General features: G+C 36.7%; 1 protein-coding gene across 1 annotated transcript in view; it reads right to left on the minus strand.

The window, feature by feature from the left end:
• Positions 1-20808: 20808 nt before the first annotated feature.
• LOC149083422 (allatostatin-A receptor-like) overlaps positions 20809-24647 on the minus strand; it is a 64271-nt gene continuing 60432 nt past the window's right edge. Inside the window, exon 2 of the mRNA XM_089236713.1 lies at positions 20809-24314. Coding sequence (XP_089092839.1) covers positions 22908-24098 — 1191 coding nt within the window. The 5' untranslated portion in view covers positions 24099-24314 and the 3' untranslated portion in view covers positions 20809-22907. The remainder of the gene's footprint in view (positions 24315-24647) is intronic.

Consider the following 24647-nt stretch of genomic DNA (forward strand, 5'->3'; position numbering starts at 1 on the left):
ACTTACAAAGCATGAAAATTCAGGCACTAGCAATTTTCACTTCAAAATATGGACGACAGATGAAAACACTACCAGAACACGAAATATGCATAATCTGAAAAATGCGTTAAGGACATACACGCTCAGAACAGATATTCCGGCATGTACCGATTCATTAGAAATTTCACATCAGAATGTGTGCGTGTTGCATTTGCACGGTCAAGTAAAAGTAGCATAAACGATCATGATGGGACAGGATGAGCCAGTGAGCTACTTGCCAACACTGACGATATTCAAAGGAATGATTATGAGTGAACATTCCAAGCAACACAATGCGTAACACTGGGCGTGGAAGTCTAGGTAGATCAGATACTCACCTAAATTACCAAAGGATGTTTAGAGGTGTCGCGAGTTTGATACCCGGTTGCTAATTTCGCAAATGCACCGCTATTCCACGATTACACGATTTTAGCCAATCACGTCTCTCTTTGGTTTACGATAATTCCCACTACTTTAATATCGTACGATCTGTTGTGCTGTCCGTCACAAGGTGGCTTCGTTATGCAATTACTGGAATGTATTCTGAAAGATTAAGAAGCTGTGTATGCAAACAAAATTGTTTATTTTAATTCGCGTAAGGGGAGGATGAAAATTCCGAGGTTAATGGGAGAGTGAGCGATGAAGGTGTGTGTGTGTGGTAATACATTTCGAACAATTTTTTTTTCACTAAAAGTATATGCTTTTGGCAGGGCCGTCTAAAGGGCATCATTGGCCCCCGGGCCAATTGATTTTTCTGAGGCTTTACCTGGAAAATTTCAATTATTTCCCATTTTCGTGAGGCCCCCGGACCAATGAGACGGCACTGGCTTTTGGTGGTAAACAGTTTTAGGACGTTTTCCGTCACTCGAATTGGTGTAGGTGGTAGTGCAGCAGACTCTGAACCTGAGACCCACGGTTCGAATCCAGCTCGTGGACATTAAGGTTTTTTTTTTCACTCCTGACCAGAAAATGATTTAAACATTTTAGTTTTCATTGCTGACACAGTACATTTTACAATATATTTTGCGGACTCTTAAAATACAACTAGGCTACTGCATATAGTAAATCAGTTAAATATTATAACAAAAGCAATGCAGAAGAAATTAAGACCAATAATGTTATAAAAAAAACGTAGTTCTCTTTTATTGTATTTTTCCAAGTTTATCAGTTTTGAGAGTGAAAACCACACTGTGTGTCACAAAATAAAAAAAATCAAAATTTTTATACGTCCCCTCCTCTACTTCGATTTTTAAATATTTTATAGCTGTTTACGACTAATTAACGTGCATAATATTTATATTTTTTATACTATAATTTTCTTCTTATTTTTAGTGGATTTGCTATCGAAAAATGCATTGATAAATTGGATTATTGAGCATTTTTTGTCGCATCACGGTCATTTTCTGCACACGAGGGTTAATTAGACTGGGACCTACAATTTATTGTTTGCGAAATATGCTACCCGGTTAGTCCTTGTCAGAAACTTTCCTGACGTGGGGTTACAACAGAAACGCTGAAAACATGGCCACAGAAAACAATTGCTACTGCAGGGAGTCCCACACCGAGGCGTTAATGCAGCCAACCTTTTGGTGAGTATAAAATAAGCTTCCTTGTTCGGAATCTACAATAAATTGTATGTTTCGGTCTAATTTGCCCCCCCCCCCCCCATCTCCGTGTTCTGAAAATGAACTTGGTGCGAACTTCCGCACATCCTGATACATTCCGGCAAACAGTTCAAGACAAGAAGTATATTATCGCAAAATACAATTTATCCGTAAAATCCAATTTAAACTTTCAACCAAAACACAGAAACTTTAACAAGACAAATACGCCTCATTCATCCATAAAACAAACATTTAATTTGTGCAACGTAAATCGAGAAGTTAGAAATCGGATTTTGTAGGTCTTAATGTCTCTCCCTATTCCACTTGAGAATCGGCCTTAAAGTTCGGCGAAATTAAACTCCTTGCACCGGCTGTAGTACGGGCTGGTTCTCTCGTGGTCACCTGGATAGAATTCATTTCGATACTTCTGTTTAACTTCCCAACACGTAATTGGATAAGAACCATTTTAGAATTCACCCCCATACAATCTTGATGTCTGATCGAAAATACACGTACATTATGTATATACAAAGTATTAAATCCCCTCTCTCTCTCTATCTCTCTCTCTTTAATCCGGATCCCAATATAACTTGCATTAAATTGTAATATATATATATACACTCATTGCCATAAAGATTTGCGCACCCAGAAGAAGTCGTCAAAATGAAACGAAATTTTACACATGTAAGTACTACGTTGATATAAGTAAGTGATTAGAAAATCCAAGAAAAAGGATCATTTATTGTGGAAAAAAGTACAGATGAACAGAAGTTTTAGTACTCTGATGGACCCCCTCTAGCGCGAATGCACGATGCGATACGAGCGGGCATTGCGGCATACAAGTTCCGTATGATGTCCTGAGACATCTCGTTCCACAGTTGCTGTAAATGCGCCTCTAGTTCGACCAACCTCGTAGGGTGTCCAACTTGCCGTCCCAAATGATCCCAGATATGCTCGATTGGTGACAAATCTCGGGATAGAGCAGGCCAGGGAAGGGTGGTAATGTGGCGGAGGCAGTCTTGTGACATCCTTGCTGTGTGTGGCCTAACATTGTCTTGTTGAAAAATGGCTCTTGGGAGCCCTGCCATGAGTGGCAACACATGTGGCTGAAGGATGTTATGGACGTACCGCTTGGCTGTCATTGTGCCATGGATCAATATTAGGAGTGGCCGTGTATCGTAAGCAATGGCACCCCATACCACGACACCAGCTGTGGGAGCGGTGTGTCGCTGTAAAGCGAAGGCCGGATTGAAGCGTTCACCACGGAGCCTCCACACACGAACACGATTGTCATCACTGCTCAAGTTGAATCTCGATTAGTCGCTGAAGACGACCTGGTTCCATTCCGTTGCAGTCCAATCCCGTCGTGCTCGACACCACTCCAAACGGAGGCGTTGGTGGGTGGGTGTCATTGGCAGCACACGTAATGGGCGCCGCGATACCAGATGTCCTTCAGCCAGGCACCTTGCGATGGTTCGGGAAGACACAGGGGCCCGTAGTGAAGCTGCTGCCTGTGTCTGGATAGCGGCCAATGAGGCAGTTGGCTATACGCGTGCGTTTCGGATGATGTGACGGTCTTCTCGACGACTGGTCTGTCGAGGGCGTCCTGAACCTGGTCGCCGTGTAAATGACGTCTCTTCTGTCCACTGGTCCCAACACCTCCTCACAGTAAAATCAGAACGGCCTAGTTGACGAGCTACTCGCCGAGCTGACCACCCAGCTTCCATCATCCCGATGATTCTTCCCCTATCGAACTCTGACAACTGCTCATATGGTCTTCGACGGCGGCGTAACGGCATGTCTACCTCAGCATTTCCTTTGCAAACGATTAAATACACTCCAGCAAGCTCTGCTTACCTGTTTTATACTCCAAGGAGAACGAAGTTCAACGCCCTCTAGTGGCATTACGCAATGCGCAATCACGCTGCATTTCTAATCATTTGCATATCTGCCCGACATGTACCTTCAGGCCAAATTTCGTTTCGATCCCACAATTATTTCTTGGTGCGCAAATTTTTATGGCAATGAGTGTATATATAGTAGATAAAAATACAAGCGAAATGAAGATAAAAAAAAGTGAAGAGGTAGTGAAAAAATATCTTTTGAATGACAATCAAATTTAAATATCAATTTCAAAAAAATATATATACAAAAAAGAATTGTTTTAAGAAAAAGGAAAAAAAATTGAATTTTTTCCTTTTTCTTTTTTCTTGAAATAATTCTTTTTGTATACATATATACTGTAATATGCATTGTAAAACGGCAACTGACTTAAAACCAAATTTATTTGAAACATTTTTCAATGTCATCTCATTTTATCTCTAATTATATATATATTGATTTGATTAAAATAATTCAAATAATTCCAAAACTTTCGAGCTTAATTAATTAAGTGATAACTAGAAGCCAAAGATCTATTGAGAAATTATTGGTTAAGCTTTTGAAGTGAATGGTGGAATTAATAATCATTTAACTTTCACGTGGGACCACGTAACGTCAGAGTAGTGTGTAGCGGCCTTAAATCTCTTGTGCGAGAAGTCACTCCGTAAGACCACTAGTTCATTGTGTGAATGACATCACAATTTCTATTCCGGTCAGTTTAGGTATATTCCAGGTGGTCGGTAGTCTGTATATACAGTAGCGCTCAAAAGTTTTTTGACAAATGCAATAATGCTTGTAGCGACAGCTCATTTGCATGCATTGTCCTGACTTTGATGTATGCAAAGTGGAAGGAAGGTAGTTATCGAGATCTGTAGCTGAAATTGTTTATTTAAGGTTAGTGGGCGTTTATTTATGTATAGAAGTAATTAGTATTTATTCAATATGAATTTGTGGTAGGATTATGTAGAATACACAATAAACACTCTAGAACGCGTAAAGAATATTTGATGAATTTTTTTTCGCGAAAGCGCAATTAATGCCTTAAGTATTGAATGACGTCCAGCTCAAATGAAAAGGGAATTTGGTATTTCAAGACAGTTCATAAATTTTGTGGAACCATGTTTAATAATCTCGGCAAACCTGTAAAAAGTAATTTTCTTTCAATGCGACCGCAGAAGACAACAGATAGGATATAACAAGCAAAATTCAAGCAAAAAAGAGATCCTCGAAATGCCCAATAGGTTAAAAACATGATGAATTTTTAATGCGAAACACGGACTAAATTTGAGTGTAAATCACTTGTAAAACGTTGGCTGCTCATTATGGACTTGTGTGTGGTTGTCTTCAAAGCGAAAAAAAAGAAAAAAAGAAATTATCTAATTGCAGAAGGGCAAGGGAGAGGGAGAGTTATGCCAATCTCTCCTTTGACAAGAGACAGTCCAAGGTGCAAATATGTGATATATAATACACATATGATGTTTTTTTGCAGGTGTTCTTATAGGTAGCTATAACGTAAATTTTAAGCCAATTATTAAGGCTGCAATTTTCCTGTTGTGGTTTCTAATTTTGTATTTGTATTTGTATAAGGTATGTAAGCACTTACTGTTAAACTCGAAGGTGGAAGTGGAAATGCTTCTCTGCTAAATATATCGGTCCTCTCTATCTTCTGGGGGGAAAAACACAAGGAACAAGTTCTGTTACAAAAATGTATTTCATAACCACACGTCGTCCTTAACAACGTGACACATGTCGCTATTACTAATATTCCAGCAAGACAAGATGACCGTAAATATTGTTCAAAAGTTGTTAGACGTTACTTGAAAGGCCACAAAATGAGAGTTTTATGGATGGTGAGAGAAGTCGACGCCGAAACTTTAGTACTATCAAGCATTTATGGATTGAGTTCAGTGCACGAGTTGGAGAAAGAAATTATGTAAATTCGATGGTTTTTTTCAATTGCGTGAAAAGAAAAGAGTGGAAAAAAATACTCACTGACCATGGAACAAATTTATTTGGTCCATATTAAAACATGGCAAGTAGTTATACAATTCAGAGGTTTCCCAATAAAGAGTAAATTCATGCTACTTTATTATAATGCCGGATTTAACTATTTATTAGTTGTTTGTATTCTTGTCTGTCAGTGTCAAAAACTTCTGACCCACCATACAAGTGATTTTTTTTTTCTGTTTTTACAAAGTGTAGGTGAGCAATTTTTTGTCTGAAGCTTTCATGGTCGGCGTTCAATGACATGCAAGCGGTTTCTGGGTCTAGTATTAATCCATGATCTAAGGCATTTTCTTCCAAACGTTTCACCCACATCTGTGGCAGGCATCTTCTGAGGTTAAATGAACTTAGACCTCCGTTGGGTTAACCTCAGAAGATGCCTGTCACAGATGTTGGCGAAACGTTTGGAAGAAAATGACTTAGACAATGGCCTAGTAGCCAGAAAACCGCTTGCATGACAAGTAATTTTTTGGTCATAATAGTTCGTAATGAGATTCGGTGTTTGTGTTTCATAGGATAGATTTCATTATAAAATTCAAATACGAAATTCGTAGACAAATTTATTGTTGTCATAAGACTTGTGAGCACTACTGTATAAGATCGTAAAGCGCAACTTCCGTGAGATAGAATATTGGTGGAAATGGCAATTTCAAACATATTGGATTTCTTTTTACTTCAAAGACGATTTCCAATTTCAGAAAAATGAAAGTAATCTTGAAATGATCTTTCTTAAAAATTTATCGAAGTAATTTTACTTTTATTGCGACGGACACGCAATAGATGTTTGAAGTTTGTGATAATGTTGCAATGGGCAATGATCTCCTAGGGGAAAAAACGAATTTATATATATATAAGGAGGATATTTTCTCTCGAAAGGATCACATTAGGATTTTGAAGGGGTAAAAAATTCTGTATAGTGCCAGACAACCAAAATGCTACCTACCTGAAGGCATTTTTACATTGAAATCTTATGAATGTCATATTCCACATCAATGGTATGGAGCTTAGTATAACCAACTCTTGAAATCTATTCCATTTTTCTCGAGAGAAGTTCGCTCTCTTATATGTATAAATTCCTCACAATATATATATACTCGTATATTTTAGACAAAAAAATGCGGAAAAGAATTTCCATTTTCTTCAAGAAAACAGCGTCTTTCTATCTGCGTCTATGGCGAACGTGGGTACTTCGAAATACAACGGGGCATATAATATTTTTTTTTATGACGAGAAAGCAGAGAATTTTCCATTTTTCCCCACCAGTAAATTCTCCGCTAGGTTTTGATACGATGATGATGGTGATGATAAAACTTTATTTTATATATATGGCGAAATAAAAACGAGTCCTCATGGTTTTGGATGTGGACAAAAGTCTTCAACTTTTCAAGTTCTTAAAGAAAACGGTTGCACTTTGTGAAATTGTTTCGATAAGTGCCGAGAGGAGAGAGAAAGGTTTTTCTTCCCTCCCACGTACATCTTGAAATATTTCCTTGAAAGATCTTTGATCGTCCAATATGTACATCAAGGGACGGAAATGTAGGCTACTGCATTTATTTCAACCGAGAAAATTCGTTTTTGATATGGTATGCATTCAAACTGTCCGAAAAGAGAAAGGAAACATTTAGAAGACGTCCTTGGAAGTACTGCGGCTGTTATCACAGTGCCGTGGCAATATGTGACCAGATATGAATTGTAGAAAAGTGACCGAAGTTCCGTGATTGATACAGTACATATTTGGAAATTTGAATTGAAAAAAAAATCTCAATTCAAATTCCTTTCCTTTTGGGTGTTTTGTGTAAGAAACGACTTTTTGAATTATTTTTTTAAAACGACTTGAGTGATGAGTTTACATAACAGTCAATGGTGGGAGAACCTACTACTACGAAATCACACATGCACTTCTCGTCCATATTCCTCTATGGAATTTCTAACGATTTGGTACATGTTGGAATGTGCGTATTCGTGTTGCAACCCTAACATGACGTTTGTTTCTGTGTAATGCTTGTTATGATGCTGCCATCTGTTTTTCGAACTATAAGTGAAATGTAATGATTGGATATTTGTACCGATGTAGGCCTGTTGTTCACTGCTCGCCAATAAATGATGTTATGTTATGTTTTGAATGGGGAGATCACCTCGCATATCAGACAGGACCACATAACAAGAGCTGTCTCACAGACCTTAAGTCGGTACCAGCCGACGTCACGCGTGATGTCATTAGCCTGCAGAATCGAGTGCGTCTGCTTTGCTGCTTTTTTAGTTACGGTAGTTTACACACAATCGCTGTATCGCTCATTTAACTGAATTTTTTTTTCTAAAAATTATTCTTTCCGAATATTTTAATTACTATCTGTTTATTTATTTTGACTTGCTTCGTTCAGCCATTTAAACATTTAAAATAACAAGTTTTGCATTTGCTTCTAAAGTAACTTCCACTAAAAATATTTTCCTCGGATCTATTTCAGTTGAATCACGTACGTTTGTTAACTTTTATTGGTTTCGTTGAAAGTCAACTCGAGAGAATGATAATTGTTAATATTTTTTTTGTTTTCATTTGAATTAGGTGCAGATTTTATAGGTGTTGACTTCGTGTGTTGACATTTGCCAATGCAACTGCAACATAAAAACATGAGAAGAAAATATAAAAAAATACTAACATAAAATGCTTGGAGTTATTATTATTCGAAAAATGATAGCTCACAGAACTCTCTAGCTTAGAGTAGTTATCGGTAGGGGCAATTTATTGTTCCTCCCGGGGTTTGTTTGATCGATCTAATTTATAAAAAAAAATCCATTATAAATTTAGTTCTGACTAAATTCAAATCAATTAGTAGAAATGTCTCGCTTCTGGATGAGGGTAGGAGGGCTCTGGATAAGACAAGGAATGGGCACGAGAACAAAATGTGGTCCAGAGAGGGCCATGGGATTAAAAAAGGTTGAAAAGAACTATGTGGTTATCTAATGTTCGATACGAATTTATTTTGGCAGGGTCCGAACAAGAAAAAAGGCGACGGGGACAGTTGCCCTGGGTTATATTCTTGAGGGGAAAGGGGGTGGCAAATTTTGCGGAAAACAAAGAGCACTGTTATAAAAACATGGACTTTCACGGTGAAGGGGTCATCAAAATTTTCGTTCCCTTCCCCCCCCCCCCCCCCCGAACAATAATAAATCACTTAATATGCTGAATGTTGTTATTGATAATTTTAGACTTTACAAAAGAAATTTGCTTGAATGTTTAAGAAGAGTTATGCAGATTTTGCCGCAAATTTTGTTAAACTCGGATTGAGTTTATTGCTGAACACAAACGCTGAAATATTTAACATTTTGTTTTATAAGTCATTAATGTCGGGAATTTTTCTGGCATAAGGAAATTATTCAGATTCGCGCCATAAGCTTCGAAAACCAAGAGAAGTCTGAGAAAGATCAACTGGACAATCTGGACATTCATTGCCGTTAAAAACTCAGTAACTTCTGAGGAAAAATTTGACTAGAATAGGGTTGCACAAACTTTTCAGTCAGTGGGCCATATACGTGGTGTTATTGTCGCTCGAGGGTCGGAAACGTGTATATATAGTGGTGACCAAAACACCCGTATTTTACGGGACAATTTCGCAACCCTAGCCATATAAATCTCGTTACAAAAAATGTTTCGTTTTTCCAGATTTCCCGTAGTTTTATCGAGGGGATATGGTCAGCCTAGGTATAGATCATATTGCTAATTTCTCACTGGGACGCCTGTCGCGGGCCGCATTTGGCCTGTGGGTCGGATGTTTGGACTAGAAGATACAATTTTAAACTGTTATCAAAGAGGTTAAACAAGGGCATTCATATACAAATACAACGCCACAACAGGCAAAATGCCCAACGAAGTGGCTGAGGAAAAGATGCCCATAACAAATTATGGATGTCGTATATTTAAAAAATACAGCAAACCAATTAAAAATGCAATTACAAACAATATATATACATGATGAAGTATTATACAATGCCCATAAAGAATACTTATGGTTGTCTTTTACATGCTCTGTTATGACAAAAATTTATTCATCATCTACTATGAGGGGGAAAAAAGATTATAGAAAATAATAATAAATAAAAGAAACCGATACAAATAAATTATTTAAAAAATAAAATAAAACTGATTCCTCTCCTGCGAGATGTGTGGTCGACTCTTCATATAATAATTTAAACATTTTAAGTATGAAAAACACATTCGCGACCCGAAATAAAGATTTTGGTAGGAAATTATATACTTTTGAATATTTCATCATCCCATAACATGACACAAAAAATATTTCAAAGTATATTTTTAGTTTTCAGAATAGTTAATATATAAAATACCGCCGTTGTGTTTCGTCGTTGCTGTCTAAATTGATGTATTTTAGTGAAGTAAACTCAGGAATGTGCTGCACGAAATGATAACGGGTAGTGTCTTAAAAAAAGATCGATCATTTTCTTTGTCTAAATTATGTACTCGTTGTACGTATAACTCGCAGTAGCCTATATCTAATGAAAAGAACAAACCGTGTCCTGATATTTTAAGGCGAAAAGAGTAAAATTACATTTTTTTTTTGTCTCTTTTCTCTTCTCTCATCTTTCTTTCTTGCAAGAAGTTCACTGTGTTCGGTAATTTATTTCCATTTGACATCTGAAAATTAATCTAATTACTCTTGACAGCTTAATTAGAATGTAAGAAAGATAAAAAAAACAATTTATTCTCAGCAAAAGTTGTAAGTTGTGAAAAGACGGAAACTTTCATATAAAACTGAAGAAAGAGGTTGTTTTGCTCTTTTGAAAACTTTTACTAAGTTAATCAAAATGTTGTTTTTCCTCCTTTTAACACTATTTTTCTTTGTCGGCTTCCTTGTGCGCATGAAAGAACATGCATATAATTATAGTTCACTTAATGCTAGAAGAAGAAGCGTCATTTTTACGAGCTGTTAATAATCAAATGACTTGATGCATACGTAAGTCATGTTAATATTATGCAGAAAGAGAAAAGTGTTTACACATATTAAGGACGATTTCGACAGGGTAAATAAAATACGTAAAACTAATAAATTATTTTTTAATATATTCTATTAGATAGCTTTGTCTTTTGGCTATCATATTTCATCTGCATTTCCAAAATAGGAGGGCGTTTCGTAAATTACAAATGGAATTACACTCCTTCTATTCCTCCTGGATGATGATCGGCGGTTTTGATAGAGGTTGTTTTAAGAAGTTCAAAGGCATAATAATCTATCGTTGCTATATCTAGAGACTATTTAAGCGTATGCCAACGTTATTTAATTTCTCATTCATCATTTAATTTATCGTCATTCTCTAATAAAATGACAAGGACCTGCTTTCAGTTTCTTATTTCGTTTTTTTCTGAAGATGCGAATGTAATGCATATTTCTTAAAGGTATTTCTGCACTTTGTCCTGATGAAACTCCATAACTTTAAGATAATTATGAATGGGATATAGTTCTGAAATATCTAAATAAAATTAAAACCATAATGTGCTATTTTGATAATATCTCGCAATTCTATTTTTCTTCCCCATTTTATTATTTTTTAAATCCTTAATTTTCTGTTATAAGAAATGTGAGTATTGATCATAAATACTTTTCTGAATGTTTCTTTGTACCATTTCTATATTTTCTACACTTTGTATCATTTCTTTTTAATCTGGTTAACCTTTCAATTTTTAATTTTTTTTAAATTTCAATAATAATTTTAAAGAATTTAATGATATCAATCTTTTATTTTCCTTTAATTGTTCTTAACCATTTGTAATCTGCGAACCCTTAGTGTAAATAGCATGAAGTTCACAGACCCGTCTTATGCCAATAAAATGAAGGTCACGGACCAAAATAATATTCGGTGCGTGGCAATATGGCATAATCACAAATGGTTAAGAACAATTTAAGAGAAATAAAAGATTGGTGTCATTAAATTCTTTAAAATTATTATTGAACAGTGAGTTGACTATTTTCCCATCCAAGCTCACGGACCCCCTGACATTTTTTCAGGGATCCCCGAGACGTAATGGTCCTCTGGTTAAGAAAATCTGCATTCAAGGCTTCTTTTAAGGTAATAAATCGATCCTTTCTTTTTCATTAATCATTTAAATAAATCCATGCTTCGTTGATTGTAACAATATTTTCCTGCTTCACGATTCTCATATTATAGATACTACAAATATTATTCTCATAGCTGTTATTCTCATATAACAATCTGCATCTGTTCTTACGTCGAGGTAGCAGGCGATGAAATGCAATTCGTGTATTTCACTCTAATTAAATTTAAATCCATGTTTACGGTTTAGACAAAGTGTGCATGAAAAGCTTTTTAGAAGTGATCTTTTGAGTTTTGCAATTTTTTCTTCCAAACCATGAACTGCCATTTAAAAATATTAACGAAATTATTTATTGATTTGTAGTACTTCATTCGGTGTTTTTTTTTTCAGTTTACATTAACCACGAAGGAGATTTATAAAAAATATGGGATAGCCGGTTTTCGCAGACGTTTAGTTAAACAATTGCAACTTTCGTTAATAATCATTGAATTAATTTAAATTTTTTATGTTTGTAAAACAACGTCTTGTCTATAATATTTCATAATATCACACTCGTATTATCTAAAAGTTTGTATGATATTTTCGTTGTGGTAAAATTGTTTTTCTTTCCTACCGCTGCCACAAGTTGGATTTATAACTCAGCCTCGAGGCGGTAACAAAAAGAAATACTTACTCGATTATGCACGATATTTTAGCACAACAGCGCTAAAACATGCTCTTTACAATAATATCTCAGATCCCCACGTGTCAAAGAGCAAACATTCATCACTCACAATAAAATATGATAAATGAAAATAATATAATAGTCATATGATTGTACAAAGCCACACACTATTTCTCTTTCGAACGATACCAAACATGCAGAGATCGAAATAATACATTGGATTAAAAAATTAAGATATAAAGTTGCCTGCAGCGATGCACTGAGTACGTATAGTGGCGCTGAGGAGTTAACTCATGGTAGTTTTCTCCTAATAAACTAATGATAGCGTTTCTTAATGATTTGAATGTGGAGCTAAATTTAAACGATACTCAGTTTCAAACCAAGCATATGTTAAAGTCGTTACTGAACTATAAAAGTTTAATAAAAAAAAAATTATTGCATAAAGCTTGAAAAAATGTAACCAATAGGCACATCTGTTACACTCGAGAGAACTTAACCTATCCGCTTATTGGTTGTATTTTTCAAGTTTTATAACCAAATTTTATAGTGTAATACCGGCGTAGCATAGATTGAGGTAGAGTCTGGAATATTTTCGTCATGCCAGAATGACGGTATCGTATGGACATATTTTCAGATTGCATTCTGTTGTACTGCAAATAGATCCAAACAAGCATGCCAAAATACGAAAATATTCATTTCTGGAATTTGAAAAATAAGATTGCCACATGTCGTGGAATTATCACGCCTTCTACGCAGTAATTATTTTTATCATCGTTATTTTCTTTCTCTCTAGGCCATCTCGTTAGGCACTTTGTTTGTTAGAGAAAATAAATTTGTTGTGTGTCTCGTTTTTCATAATACAGTGTCATCCCTGAGTGAAATCTTGAGTAACATTCTTTAAATTTACTTTTGAATATAAATAGCTTATTTAAAAAACTCTACGCCATGATAAGTATTTTAGAGCAAACCACGCTTTCTTATGCCAATTGGTTGATATTTTCACTCATTTTCAAAATGTGTTATTGACTTTTTGTTCACCTTGCTTTTTTTTGGTGGAAAAAAGTAGAGGAGAGAGAAATACAAATTCCACAATTCTATATTGACATGCAATTTTTGCATTTCCCTCTTCGAATCAGCATTTCACGCGCTGTTTTTTGTTATATTTGATCGATAAATAATTTTACTGTCATACAAGCTGCACAGCTGTAGCTCTCTCCTTTCAGGAATTATATCAGATCGAAAGGAAAATTCTTATGCAAAGTGTATATTGAACTCTAAAGTTTTAATCCCACTTTGTAAAACTATATCAACTGAATAAATACCTATATCAAATGAATTTGAACTTTAATCATAAAAAAGGAGAAAAAAAAAGGAGACATCTTTTTATAGAAATAAATCGGTTTAAAAGATTTCTCGGAAGTTTGGAAAATCTATGACAGAGAAAATACCCCGTCTTACAAATCCATGTGACATATTCCACGTGTTATACGTACAGTAAAGCGGTGTGTGTAACTTCATGTATGTGTGTGTTTTTAAGTTTGAAATATTCATAAAGATCTCTGGGAAGGAAAAGGTATATTTTCTCGATTCATATCTCAAGAGAAATGAAAAAGAAAATTTTTCCCATTAAAAAAGAAAAATAACTAATCGTTCTTGGAAGCACTAGGCGACATGAAACGCACCAAATGGGAAACGAAAAATAGTTTGGCTTCTTATTTCCGACGTCATTTGGACAAAAATAATGTCACTAGCGCCGTATCTTAAGACTTTACTTATTCATGTTGGAAATCTTCTTATTTCTATCATACCGTTAAAAAAAGAAAGCAAACTTTTTTTTTTCTAGATATGCGTGAAAATAAAAAAAAAGCGTAAATTTTAGGAAAGTAATTTTTTGTTTCCAAGAAAAAATTTAATCTCCGAAATAGGAAATTTAAAAGAAGTAAAAATTACTTGGAATTAAACTTTCATCCCATTTTGTTTAAATCCGATTAAAAAATTATATTTTCTTATCGTTTCCGTAATGTTGTGTTACGATTAATTGTGAGCTTTAAAGGATTACTATTGTTTCTTTATCAGTTCTTATATTTATTGGATTATGATAGAATTTCCATTATGGAAATGAAATGTGTGTATATATGTTTATTTTTTCTTCATTATAGAAATGAATCGGGTTGAATTTAGCTGATATGTTAAATTTCGCTAATCTAAGAAAATGGTTTAATAATTTCGAAGTAATAATCAGGAAAAGTAATCTGCTTATCAATTGAGAGAAATCGTTATTATTTTGCCTCGTCCTCTAATCGACTCAATATTTAATAGCGAATTTATTTCTGCTTATTTCGAATTAAATCATTTGATTAGCTGCTTGTTACTGCCATTTACTTTACTCAAAGTGTCGTGAATATATTATAGCAATAGGAAAAAGGTGCTTCGAGCAAATGGTGGTTAGAGTGAGGGAGCCAAGGCTAAATCCTAACTAGCAAAACCAAGAGTGAATGATTTTATTTGATGTGTGCCAAAAATTTCAGAACTATTATTATAGGCGTCACATGTTTTGCACCATCATGAATCTTCTATAATAGTGATTCTCAAAGTTTTGGCCAGTTTTGGCCCATCACAGACGTGACATGCTTCACGCATTCTTTGATGGGTACCGACTCTTATGCAAAGTGCAGTAACACATCCCACCAGCGCTACTGTTTCAGAGATATTTGCCAGGAATTATAAGATCCCTCTTTTGCTAAAGAGTCATCAATTACTTCCTTACCTAATACGTTGAGGTCAAATAAAGCGATGATCTTGGGAGCACTCATCTAGTCCTTATGAGTTTATCTGCTGTTCAAGTTTTATTCTGACATTTTTCTGATCACGATATGTGTTATACCAAGCGCCTTCAATCGTTGACGCAGCGCGGGTCACTAATCTATCCTGCTCACATATTGCCAAAAAAATTGGCGGGCCAAAACAAAGCCCGCGAAGCATGCTTGAAGACATCTGTGCTATACGGTTGTTCGAAGAACACGCATTTGCATATAGCGAAGTTAGTTTCAATATTTTAGCTCGACTGTGTATAGTTAGACCAAGACTGAACAGAAATAGCACTACCGTACACCAGCTCTGGTTATATCATCTTATACCAATTTAGTAGCGATTGAGTTGGGTCGGAAATGAAGGTCGGGGCCACCCTAGGCTTAAAAATAACACTGACAACGATAAGTCAAGGACGCTGTATCATTCAATTTTACATTCATAAAAGTAACTATTCACGCAGAAATACTGGAATACTGATTAGTGATTCCCTTGCAATGAGTATTTTATGACTCCCGTTACAGTGACCTCCAGTTTCGTGACATGGCCAACCAAGCTGCTCAAAAGTGAGACACATTGTTAATAATGCTGGGAAATGATTGTGAAAAAGAAATTATTTTTAGCTTTTCCTATTTAAATTAGAAATATGAAGTAAATGAAACCTAGAAATTCAAAGAAACGAGTCTTCACTATTCTAAACAATCGCTATAATGTGAATTCATTCACAGATTTGATCGTTTAATAAATTAAAGGAAAATAACTCTGCTACGAAACAAAGACCTTTTAATCACGTTTACATGTGTAATGTAATAATTAAATTTGCTATTTTACTTTTGAAACATTTTTTATGAAGCTAAGGATCAAAACTCTAAATTTTACTGAATTTAAATAACATGTGGCTTTGATGTCGACAAATTATAATACTAGTAGAAATATTAACGATATTGTCTTATATTTCACGATACTTATTGAGAAAGCGGTTGCTCCCCAAACCAAGATCCGGACTAATCTCGACATAGTGTCAGTTGCTGTTACAAGTGATGTTGAGAGTACACATCCCGGAGTCCGAACATTTCGAGAAGTTCCCCGATAGTTTTTTCCGCCCTAACAAGATTTCAAGAAATTCCTCCTATCCATTCACGTTTTATTTTTCTCCGTAAGAGTCTGTTTCGATTGATTTATCGTGGACATTTCCTCGAAGAACAACGTGTAACGCCATATCAGAACTAATCACGAGTTCACTGTATCCCACACTAAGATAATACCGGAACTTTTCCCTTAATCATGCTTCATGACGCTGCGGTCTGTCAAGCAGTTTTCAATCATGCTCCGGAGGAATTAGTTGTGAAGCGTCTTTTCCGACGGTAATTAACAAGCTTGGGTTTCTAATTAACCTAGTTTTAGGGCTGGTCACGCTTCTAGGTTCAAATTAATTATATGAACTTCACCATACTTCTCTCTTTGTCTCTCTCTCGCACTAATTTAACGAGATAAAGTTTTTTTTCTTTTTTTTTGCACACACGTAAATTTTAGATACGATTTCCAAGTTCCTGAAGAAACTTTTAGCGTGTTCTTGCGTCATAAATACTGGTCTGGAAAGTCTGGTATTAGATTTTCTCATGAGGAATGAAAATTTACTCTAATTAGCTGTCTTTTAGCTATAGCCAAATGGGGGAGAAAGAGTATCCTCTTCAACGCATCAATGATCATTTTCACTTACGTCAGTAGTATATCATTATAAGACCTACTCTACTTAACTTTATTTGCTGCTTTGTAACAACGTAATGCTGTAATTAGGCACATGCAATTCTACTGAACAATGCAGCGTGTCCTGTAAGTCCTAATTCGGCTTTTATACCATGAACAGTTCGTAGCTCTAATTTAAAAAAAATTCTCAAAATGTGTTCAGCAATAAATATGTACCAGTTTCAAGAGTTGAAATACAGTGTGACCTGAAATAAAAAATGTAAATTTTTTTCAAGGCTTTCCCTGTTGTGTAAAGTCTAATTAGAAAGTTGTCGCCCTGTCTCTCCCGAAGCCAAGAAAAAAATTCAACTATCTAAGCGAATATTGCACTTAGAAACATGGGATTTTTTTTTCCGTTGGTAAAAAAAAAAAAATAGGGCAACAGCTTTTTAATTGGAAGTTAAAGGATGGGGCAACCGTATATAAAAATTCAGATTTTTTAATTTTGTGACACACTGCATTTTCACTCTTAAAACTGGTACAAAGTGATTTCTGAACACATTTTGAGCGTTTTTTTTTTAAATTAGAGCCATCCCTCTACGATGAACGCTTGATGAGGTAAAGGCCGAATCAGGACTTACGAGACACCCGGTATACTGTTGTCGGGAATGGGCTAGAGAAAAATGTTGTTCTTGATTTTTCTATCCAGGTATTTACTACCTACCTCAAATACACAATATATATATTTTTTATAAAAACGAAGGTTAGTTTTTTTTTAAATTATGACAACTAGACATACAAAATATTCATGAAGTCCTTACCCAGGTCCCTTATCTTCTGCACCGTTGGTTATAGGAACCGACATTATTTTAATCAGACAAAAGTATCCAAACAACGTGCCCATTTTACATGCTTCATGAATTTTATTAGGGACCGTATATATGTACCGAGGTAAAAATCCAATTTCATATACGGTCTTCCTGTCCTCTAAAGTAAGACTAAAAGTTTTTTCGCTTTTTCACTCCTGAGCCAACAAAAGCATCATGTTCCTAAGTATAATATTCGCCGAGATATTACTGATTAAAAGTTAAACGGCATTTCAGAAATTAGAAAAGTATTTTCTTATTAAAATTGCGACTGCAAAACGAATGTTTCGAATTTTTCTCGAATTTGCCCCTCAATATACGCTGTTCTTTTCCACATTTTCAGCGATTTTGAACTAAAATATCTCGGCTAATGTTGCACTTATAAACGTGGTATGTTTTCTGTTGGTACAGAAGAGACAGGGCATCATCTTTCTTATTGGATGTTAGAGAACAGTGAAAAGTGTAACAGTGTAGAGACTGTACAAAAACTTAAATTCCGTGTATCTCAGTGCATGTACGACGCCTAGTAGAAGAAATGACATATTTGAAATAGGCACGTTATTTGGACACTTTTTCTTATTGAAAAGCATGTTTCTATCACCAACGGTTGAGAAGAAAAACGTCTGGGCAACGACATTCTAGCTACGCTGTATATCTTTATTATTATTTTCATATATTATAGAGTACTGTACTTCCCGATTTTATTCAGCCTCCTCTCGTATCTAACAAATAAATAATTTTTACACGCCCTATTGGGAGAGTAAGTTATACTTAAGTATACAGCCGAATCCCGTTATTACGAACTCCGAGAGACCGGAAAATCACTTTGTTGTAACGAAATTTCGTTATAAGGGAATTCCAGGTTTTTGCATTGTTCCTATGTAAACGTATCTGGGAAATTAGGAAAGTGTTCGTTAAAACGAGATTTTCGCTATAATGGTATGTCAGTGATGCATCCCTGTCCCATCCCTAAGGGTATGCAGGTAAACTTTGTAAATTGGACGTCACCATCCTACTCAGCACATGCTTTGGCAGGGCGAAACGGAAATAAATCCAGAGTCGATTGCCGGTGGAGAGTGATTCAGGGGAAGGTGCCCCCCCTTAAAGTCCGTCATGTGGTTTTTGGCTATGGCGACAGAGCCAAAGCCGCTGACCCCAGGGCTTAGTGCTGAACGTGCACCAAGCTGAAGTCTCACCCAACTGTATCAATCTGGAAAGCTATCAACAGTAGGGTAAAACTACGGTCGCTATAACGGTATTCGTTAAAACAGGATTCGACTGTAATATGTATACTCACGTGAAGCTTGAGTACACATGGTCTTACATGATTTGGACCGGCATTTCATAATTCCTACGGGTGCAGATGGCTCTGCCTACCTGTGGACGGTGTGAAGAGAACGGTCTATTGCTTGAGGAATGTCTGTAATTGTTCTGAGTTGAATGACACTAAATGGTTCTATCATCTTAGGTAGATGCTCAAGGCAGGTACTAAAGTCAAACTCGATGGTAGTTCAGACTAGATAGTATGGATGATGTTAAAGCATTTTTCCCAACAGTTGAGCAAATCGCTAGAGTTTGCGTTGTACGCACTCGAACGTCCTTCGTTGAAGAATTTATCTATTTTTCTAATCTTTTGGAAAGTAATGCAGATGCAACCAAAAAGTATCTTGCAGAACTTGGTGATATTATTGTATTATAGCACAGGTCTTCTAGCACATTAAATTTTTTTGCCAGCTCTAATAAGTCTGTTTCGAAAAGATTGTCACTGCACAGAATTACGTTAAGCCACTCGCTGTCACTTTCTGTTGATGTCATCACGCATGAGCGTGAAGTGTAGAGGAGAAAAATCAAATTGTTCTTAGGCAGAGTAAGTACGTAACTAACCATTGGTCGGTCGGACATTCCTGGTTCCGTTGCATGGCGTTTATCGCTGTCACCACTATTGACCTGATAATTTTCGTATATGCCTGTCCTCGCACATGCTTTTTGAAATTGTATCTTAATGAACATGATTCAGGGTCTCTCTTAGGATCCATGCAAGGGCCCTCCTTGATTTTATTGTACAGTCTCGCACTTTTGTTTATATATATGAATACTTGTATACGTTGCTTTGAATCTCGTATTTGAATGCATATTGGCAAAGGGTCCTAGATACCCTAAAATAAGGGACTCGAACTCCCGGTATAGCCTGATTCTCTTCTTATATATCTGACCTAGCACATGTTTTTGTAATATGTATCTGAATGAACACACACACGAGTAGCGGTCTTTTAGGTCCCACCATAGGAACCCCAATTATTATTCTTTCTCCTTGCAACTCCTTTTGCAATTCTAACTCCTCACTTCTTTCACCCCTTCGGATTTTTTCTGGAAGAAATGCCGAGGTTAACTCGGAAAGAAAAGTCTACTACTCTGTTCCGGAAATCGAACGCAGTCCTCTTGATATCCTGGAAAGTCAACATCACCTATAGAATTAGGCCTCTGCGGGAAGCTCGTGAAGTCACTGAAGAAGACCATTTCATCTATTGCGATTTGATATATCAGGCCGACGCATGCGATATCTTTTTTTTTTGCAGTACACCCAATGGCTATAGGTGAAATATCCTTCTTCAGTGACGTCACAAACGTCGCGCTGAGCCCGTTTCCTATAGGTGGTGTTGGGCAAACGAGAGTCACCCATATACACTACAGGAGACATGGCTGTCCCTTTCTCATTTACGTTCTGTACCGTGACGCACTGAAGTAGTCCCCTAACTTTGAAGCAAATGACAAATTAACAGCAAACTGGCAATTAACAGCAAATGCCCCCCCCCCCCCAAGTGGCGGCAGTAGCGACATTGAAATTATTTTGAGTTTTTCTCAAACCAATGTATGAAGAAAAGAATTTCATCTGGATGTTATGCCGAGGTGAATTAGGAAAGAAAAATCTTCTCGTCTTCGCCGGGTCCTGCTACAGAGAGTAAATAAGGAAGAAATAGTCATGCGTGTTTCCAGTTGTGTACATGGATAATGCGCTTGCCCCGATTGCAAGAGGACTGGGGTTCGTTTCCCGGGGGAGACTAGTAGACTTTTCTTTCTGAGTTCACCTCGCATAATATGCAGAAAAAAAATTTCCTTCGTACATTGTGCTGAGAAAAAGAATCATCTCAAACTTTCGCCTACCGTGCAGTGAGAATAAGTTATAAACCGACTTCTAAAATAAACTCAAACAAATGCAGGAACAGAAACTCTTTTTTTTATTTACATATCATTAAATATAATCATACACTATTCTATATGTACATTTACGCACGCGAAGCACAAACATGCATCATAAGTACACCATCCATACCATGAATAAAAGCTGTAGCGTGCAATACCATGAGGGTAGAAACTCTTCAACCTAAATTCTAAGAGCCCCATTTTAGAATATAGATTAAAAAGTTGAACCACATGATACATGTAAAATCATTGTGAAAAAAAAAATGAGTATAAGTCTGTAAATTATACGTCTTTCATAATGGAGATCGCAAATTCAGTTTAGTTACGATTATGATTTTTGATCACTTATATTTATAAATACAACAATATTCTATCATGAGACGACCTCGTGTAATATCGTGAAGCACCTTTTACTACTATTTTAAAATACGATCGAAATTTCGATTTTCGTGTTTGCATACAAACGGGTATCTTTTTCGAAAGTGACGATGGCGCCACATATAAATCTCCTTTTCAGTAGAAAATCTCACGTGTACTCGACGATGACTATTTCTCTTTTGTTTCGGAGGTACACATTGATATATTTTTGGCCCCTAATATTGAAATTCATGATGACTATAAACCATTACGATCAGTATCTACATAGTGAAAGCCTTCGGTTGTACGGTAATACGCAATGGTTATGATACATAGAAAGTATTTACCAGTTGAATACAGGTAATTATCTGAGTATTACAATCTATTCGTGATCTTTACAAATCTTTTAAATTCACAGTTTTATATAAACTTGAAATTTTATACTAATGTGCAACATGTGTAAAATTAACATGTCATACTTAGATAAGAAGACACATTTCAATATAAATTTCAGATTCCATATGTTTCAAATGTATTCAGATTTTAATGAAATTGTTGAGATTTGCAGAAAATTCACCGACAATTCATCGCCTTACAATTCACAGATAGGAAAGTTCACTGACAACAGCTCGTTACCGGTGAGTGAGTAACTGAGTGATAGAGCAAATGTGTGAGCCAAAGAGTGACCGAACGAGTTGTTGAATGAGCTAGCGAACAGGTTAATGAGTGCCCGTATGGCTGATTGGGTGAGTGAGTAATTGAGTAAGTAACCGTAAGAATTCACCCGCTCACCTGCTCACTCACTTACCTGCACACTCATTCTATTATTTACTCACCTACTCAATCACTCGCTCATTTGCTCACTTCTTACTTGGTCAGTAACTCCTTGTTCTACATACTTACTTGTTCACTGGCTCACTCACCTGCCCACTCACCTCACCATTCCCTTACTGTGTTACTTTATCGATAAATTGCGTGGCGGTGGATTGTTGACATTGTCCGCAGACGAAGTTTTGAAGAAAAACATTTTTTTGATTGCCAAAATCTAGGAAGAAATTCGTGATCAGCGAAATTCATGACTTCAGGCAAAAGTTCGCTCATTTATTTTCAGTTGCTAATTATACGTCTGAACGTTTCTAAAAATCAAAATAATGATTGAATTTGATATTCCAATGACAATATCAACGATCTTTCACAATATAACAAGGAATAGCAATAACATAATACGATTTCATTATAATACAATAATTAATTTCGCATCATATTGTTCGAAGAGTACAACGCAGCTGGTGAATTATTTTCGTGCAATGAACATTTAACTCACATAAGCTCATGCAAGTGTATCCTCAGCATGTTAAATATCAGTGTGTGTCTAATACATATATAATTTACGAAATCAAGACTAGGAAACACTGAAACACTTGAACAGATGTTGATTTGATAGATGCATTGATTCTTGAGTGGAGTAATATCTACAGAATTCGTGCGTGCGGTAACTTAGTTACTTCGAATATATGAGCTGCACTTGAATCTGACACATTAAACAATAAATAAGTTTTCCTTGAAGCTTTCTCCATCAAATCTGTGAGGATATGTATTTTCGTGTCAGGAAATGGTTCCCATCAATTGTCTTCCACGCGTGTAATTAGTATATGCATCCTCTGATATTAAAGTATTCTCCTTTGGTATCAAAATAAACCTTTAATTGCTCTCTCTAGTTCGGCATCACTATTACTTTTTTTCACAACTCGTGGTTATAATATGTCATTGCTGATTTTTGAGGATTTGGTCGCCGTCGTAGCCACGGTGTCCCTCTCGGCTCGTTCGTAATCTCCCTTACGAGGCCTCGCTTCATTTTTCGGATTGCAAGCGATAACTTTGCGGAAAGCTTTCCTGAAATTATCTGACAGGAAAGCGTAGAGTATCGGGTTGACGCACGAATTCATATAAGCTAATATGTGGGACGTGATCTGTACCGCAATGTTTGTCACGTTGATCTCGTAAGCGTCGACGCTCTTCAGCACCAAGACTACTTGGATAGGGCACCAGCACACGGCGAATATCACAACCACTACGACGACCATTCTCGTAACTCTCTTCTTGGACTTCAAGCTTTCCGCGCTGACCCGACCACCGGGCGCGACCCCGAACCACAGCCTTTTCAGCATCAACATGTATAGGCAGAATATGAGTCCCAAAGGTATGACGTACGACGACAAAAAGAAACATATCTGGAAAGCTGCGTGGTTGTAAGAATGAACCAAGAATGCACATACGGAGTAGTTGTCGTTGGCGAACGGGTAACTCATTTGGCCGTGACTCATGAGCGCGGGTATGCAGCATACTAAAATTACTATCCACGTGCAGCTGATCGCTATGTACGCGTTTTTCTCGTTCCTGATGGACATGGAAGTTATCGGATGAACAACGGCCAAGAAACGGTCCAGTGACATCAACACTAAGGTATAAATACTCGCATACGCGCAGACGATGACTAGATACTGCACCACCCTACACCAAATGTCACCGAACGGCCAGTGAGGGAATGCGTAGTCCCACGCGGTGAACGGCACGCAGACCATAATGAACAGAAGATCAGCTATAGCCAGGTTGATGATCAGTAGGTTGGTCGTCGAACGCATCAGAGGGTTGAACACTACCACTATCACTACGAGAGCGTTGCCGAACAACCCGACGACCACTATAACACCGAAAAGTATCGGTACCAGGATGCTCAAAAGATGCTCCATCGCCGCAGCGTCGCTGTAATCCGGTCGACCGTAATCGTAGTCGGTGTTGTTGCAGCTGTAATTCAAAAAAGAGTCGTTGCAAGGGTCGTCGGTGGTGTAGTTCGCATGATGCAGTAAGCCACCGAGTGTTCTGGCGTAATGCGCCACAGTGGAGTCCTCGTAGTCTAGATCGGCCTCGATATCCAACACTTCCATTATGCGTTTATGAGGGTTCCGTCGGGTAACAATATACTGGTGAAACCAAAACAGTCCCTAATTTCTATTAAATTAAATTTTAATCGTGCTCTCCAGGCATTTCAATCCCATGCTTCAATCCAAATCAAATCCAGGGATACACACACATGTTGAAAAGTTAGAACTTTCTCTAGTGCCTAAAACTCGTATCTCCAGACTGTCACTTTAATTGGTGACCTGTGAAAGAGACAAAAAAGAATTCATATTCAATTCCAATCACTTAATTAAATTAAGTTGGGGTCAATTTACGGAAATTTTCACAACACATTTTTCAATTTTTAAAAACTTTAAACTCTTCATAAAAACCTCTAAACCTTAAACTCTTGCTACAAAAGTAGGGAAGACCGGGGCTAGTTGGCATACGGCCGTCTCTTTTGTACTCTATTTTCTGTGAGCACTGAGTGCTGGTATTGCCACTGCCAAACCACCTGAAGGGCCTTCGTCATCCATCGTAGTTCCAATGTGATGGGAGCTCTCAGAGACGAAGGATAGCAAGTTTCCTGATTTCCT

This window comes from Pholcus phalangioides, unplaced genomic scaffold (assembly GCF_987345545.1).
Source record: "Pholcus phalangioides strain wild (caught in Gottingen) unplaced genomic scaffold, Ppha-v1.0 ptg000009l_1, whole genome shotgun sequence".
NCBI classification, from domain to species: Eukaryota; Metazoa; Arthropoda; class Arachnida; order Araneae; family Pholcidae; genus Pholcus; species Pholcus phalangioides.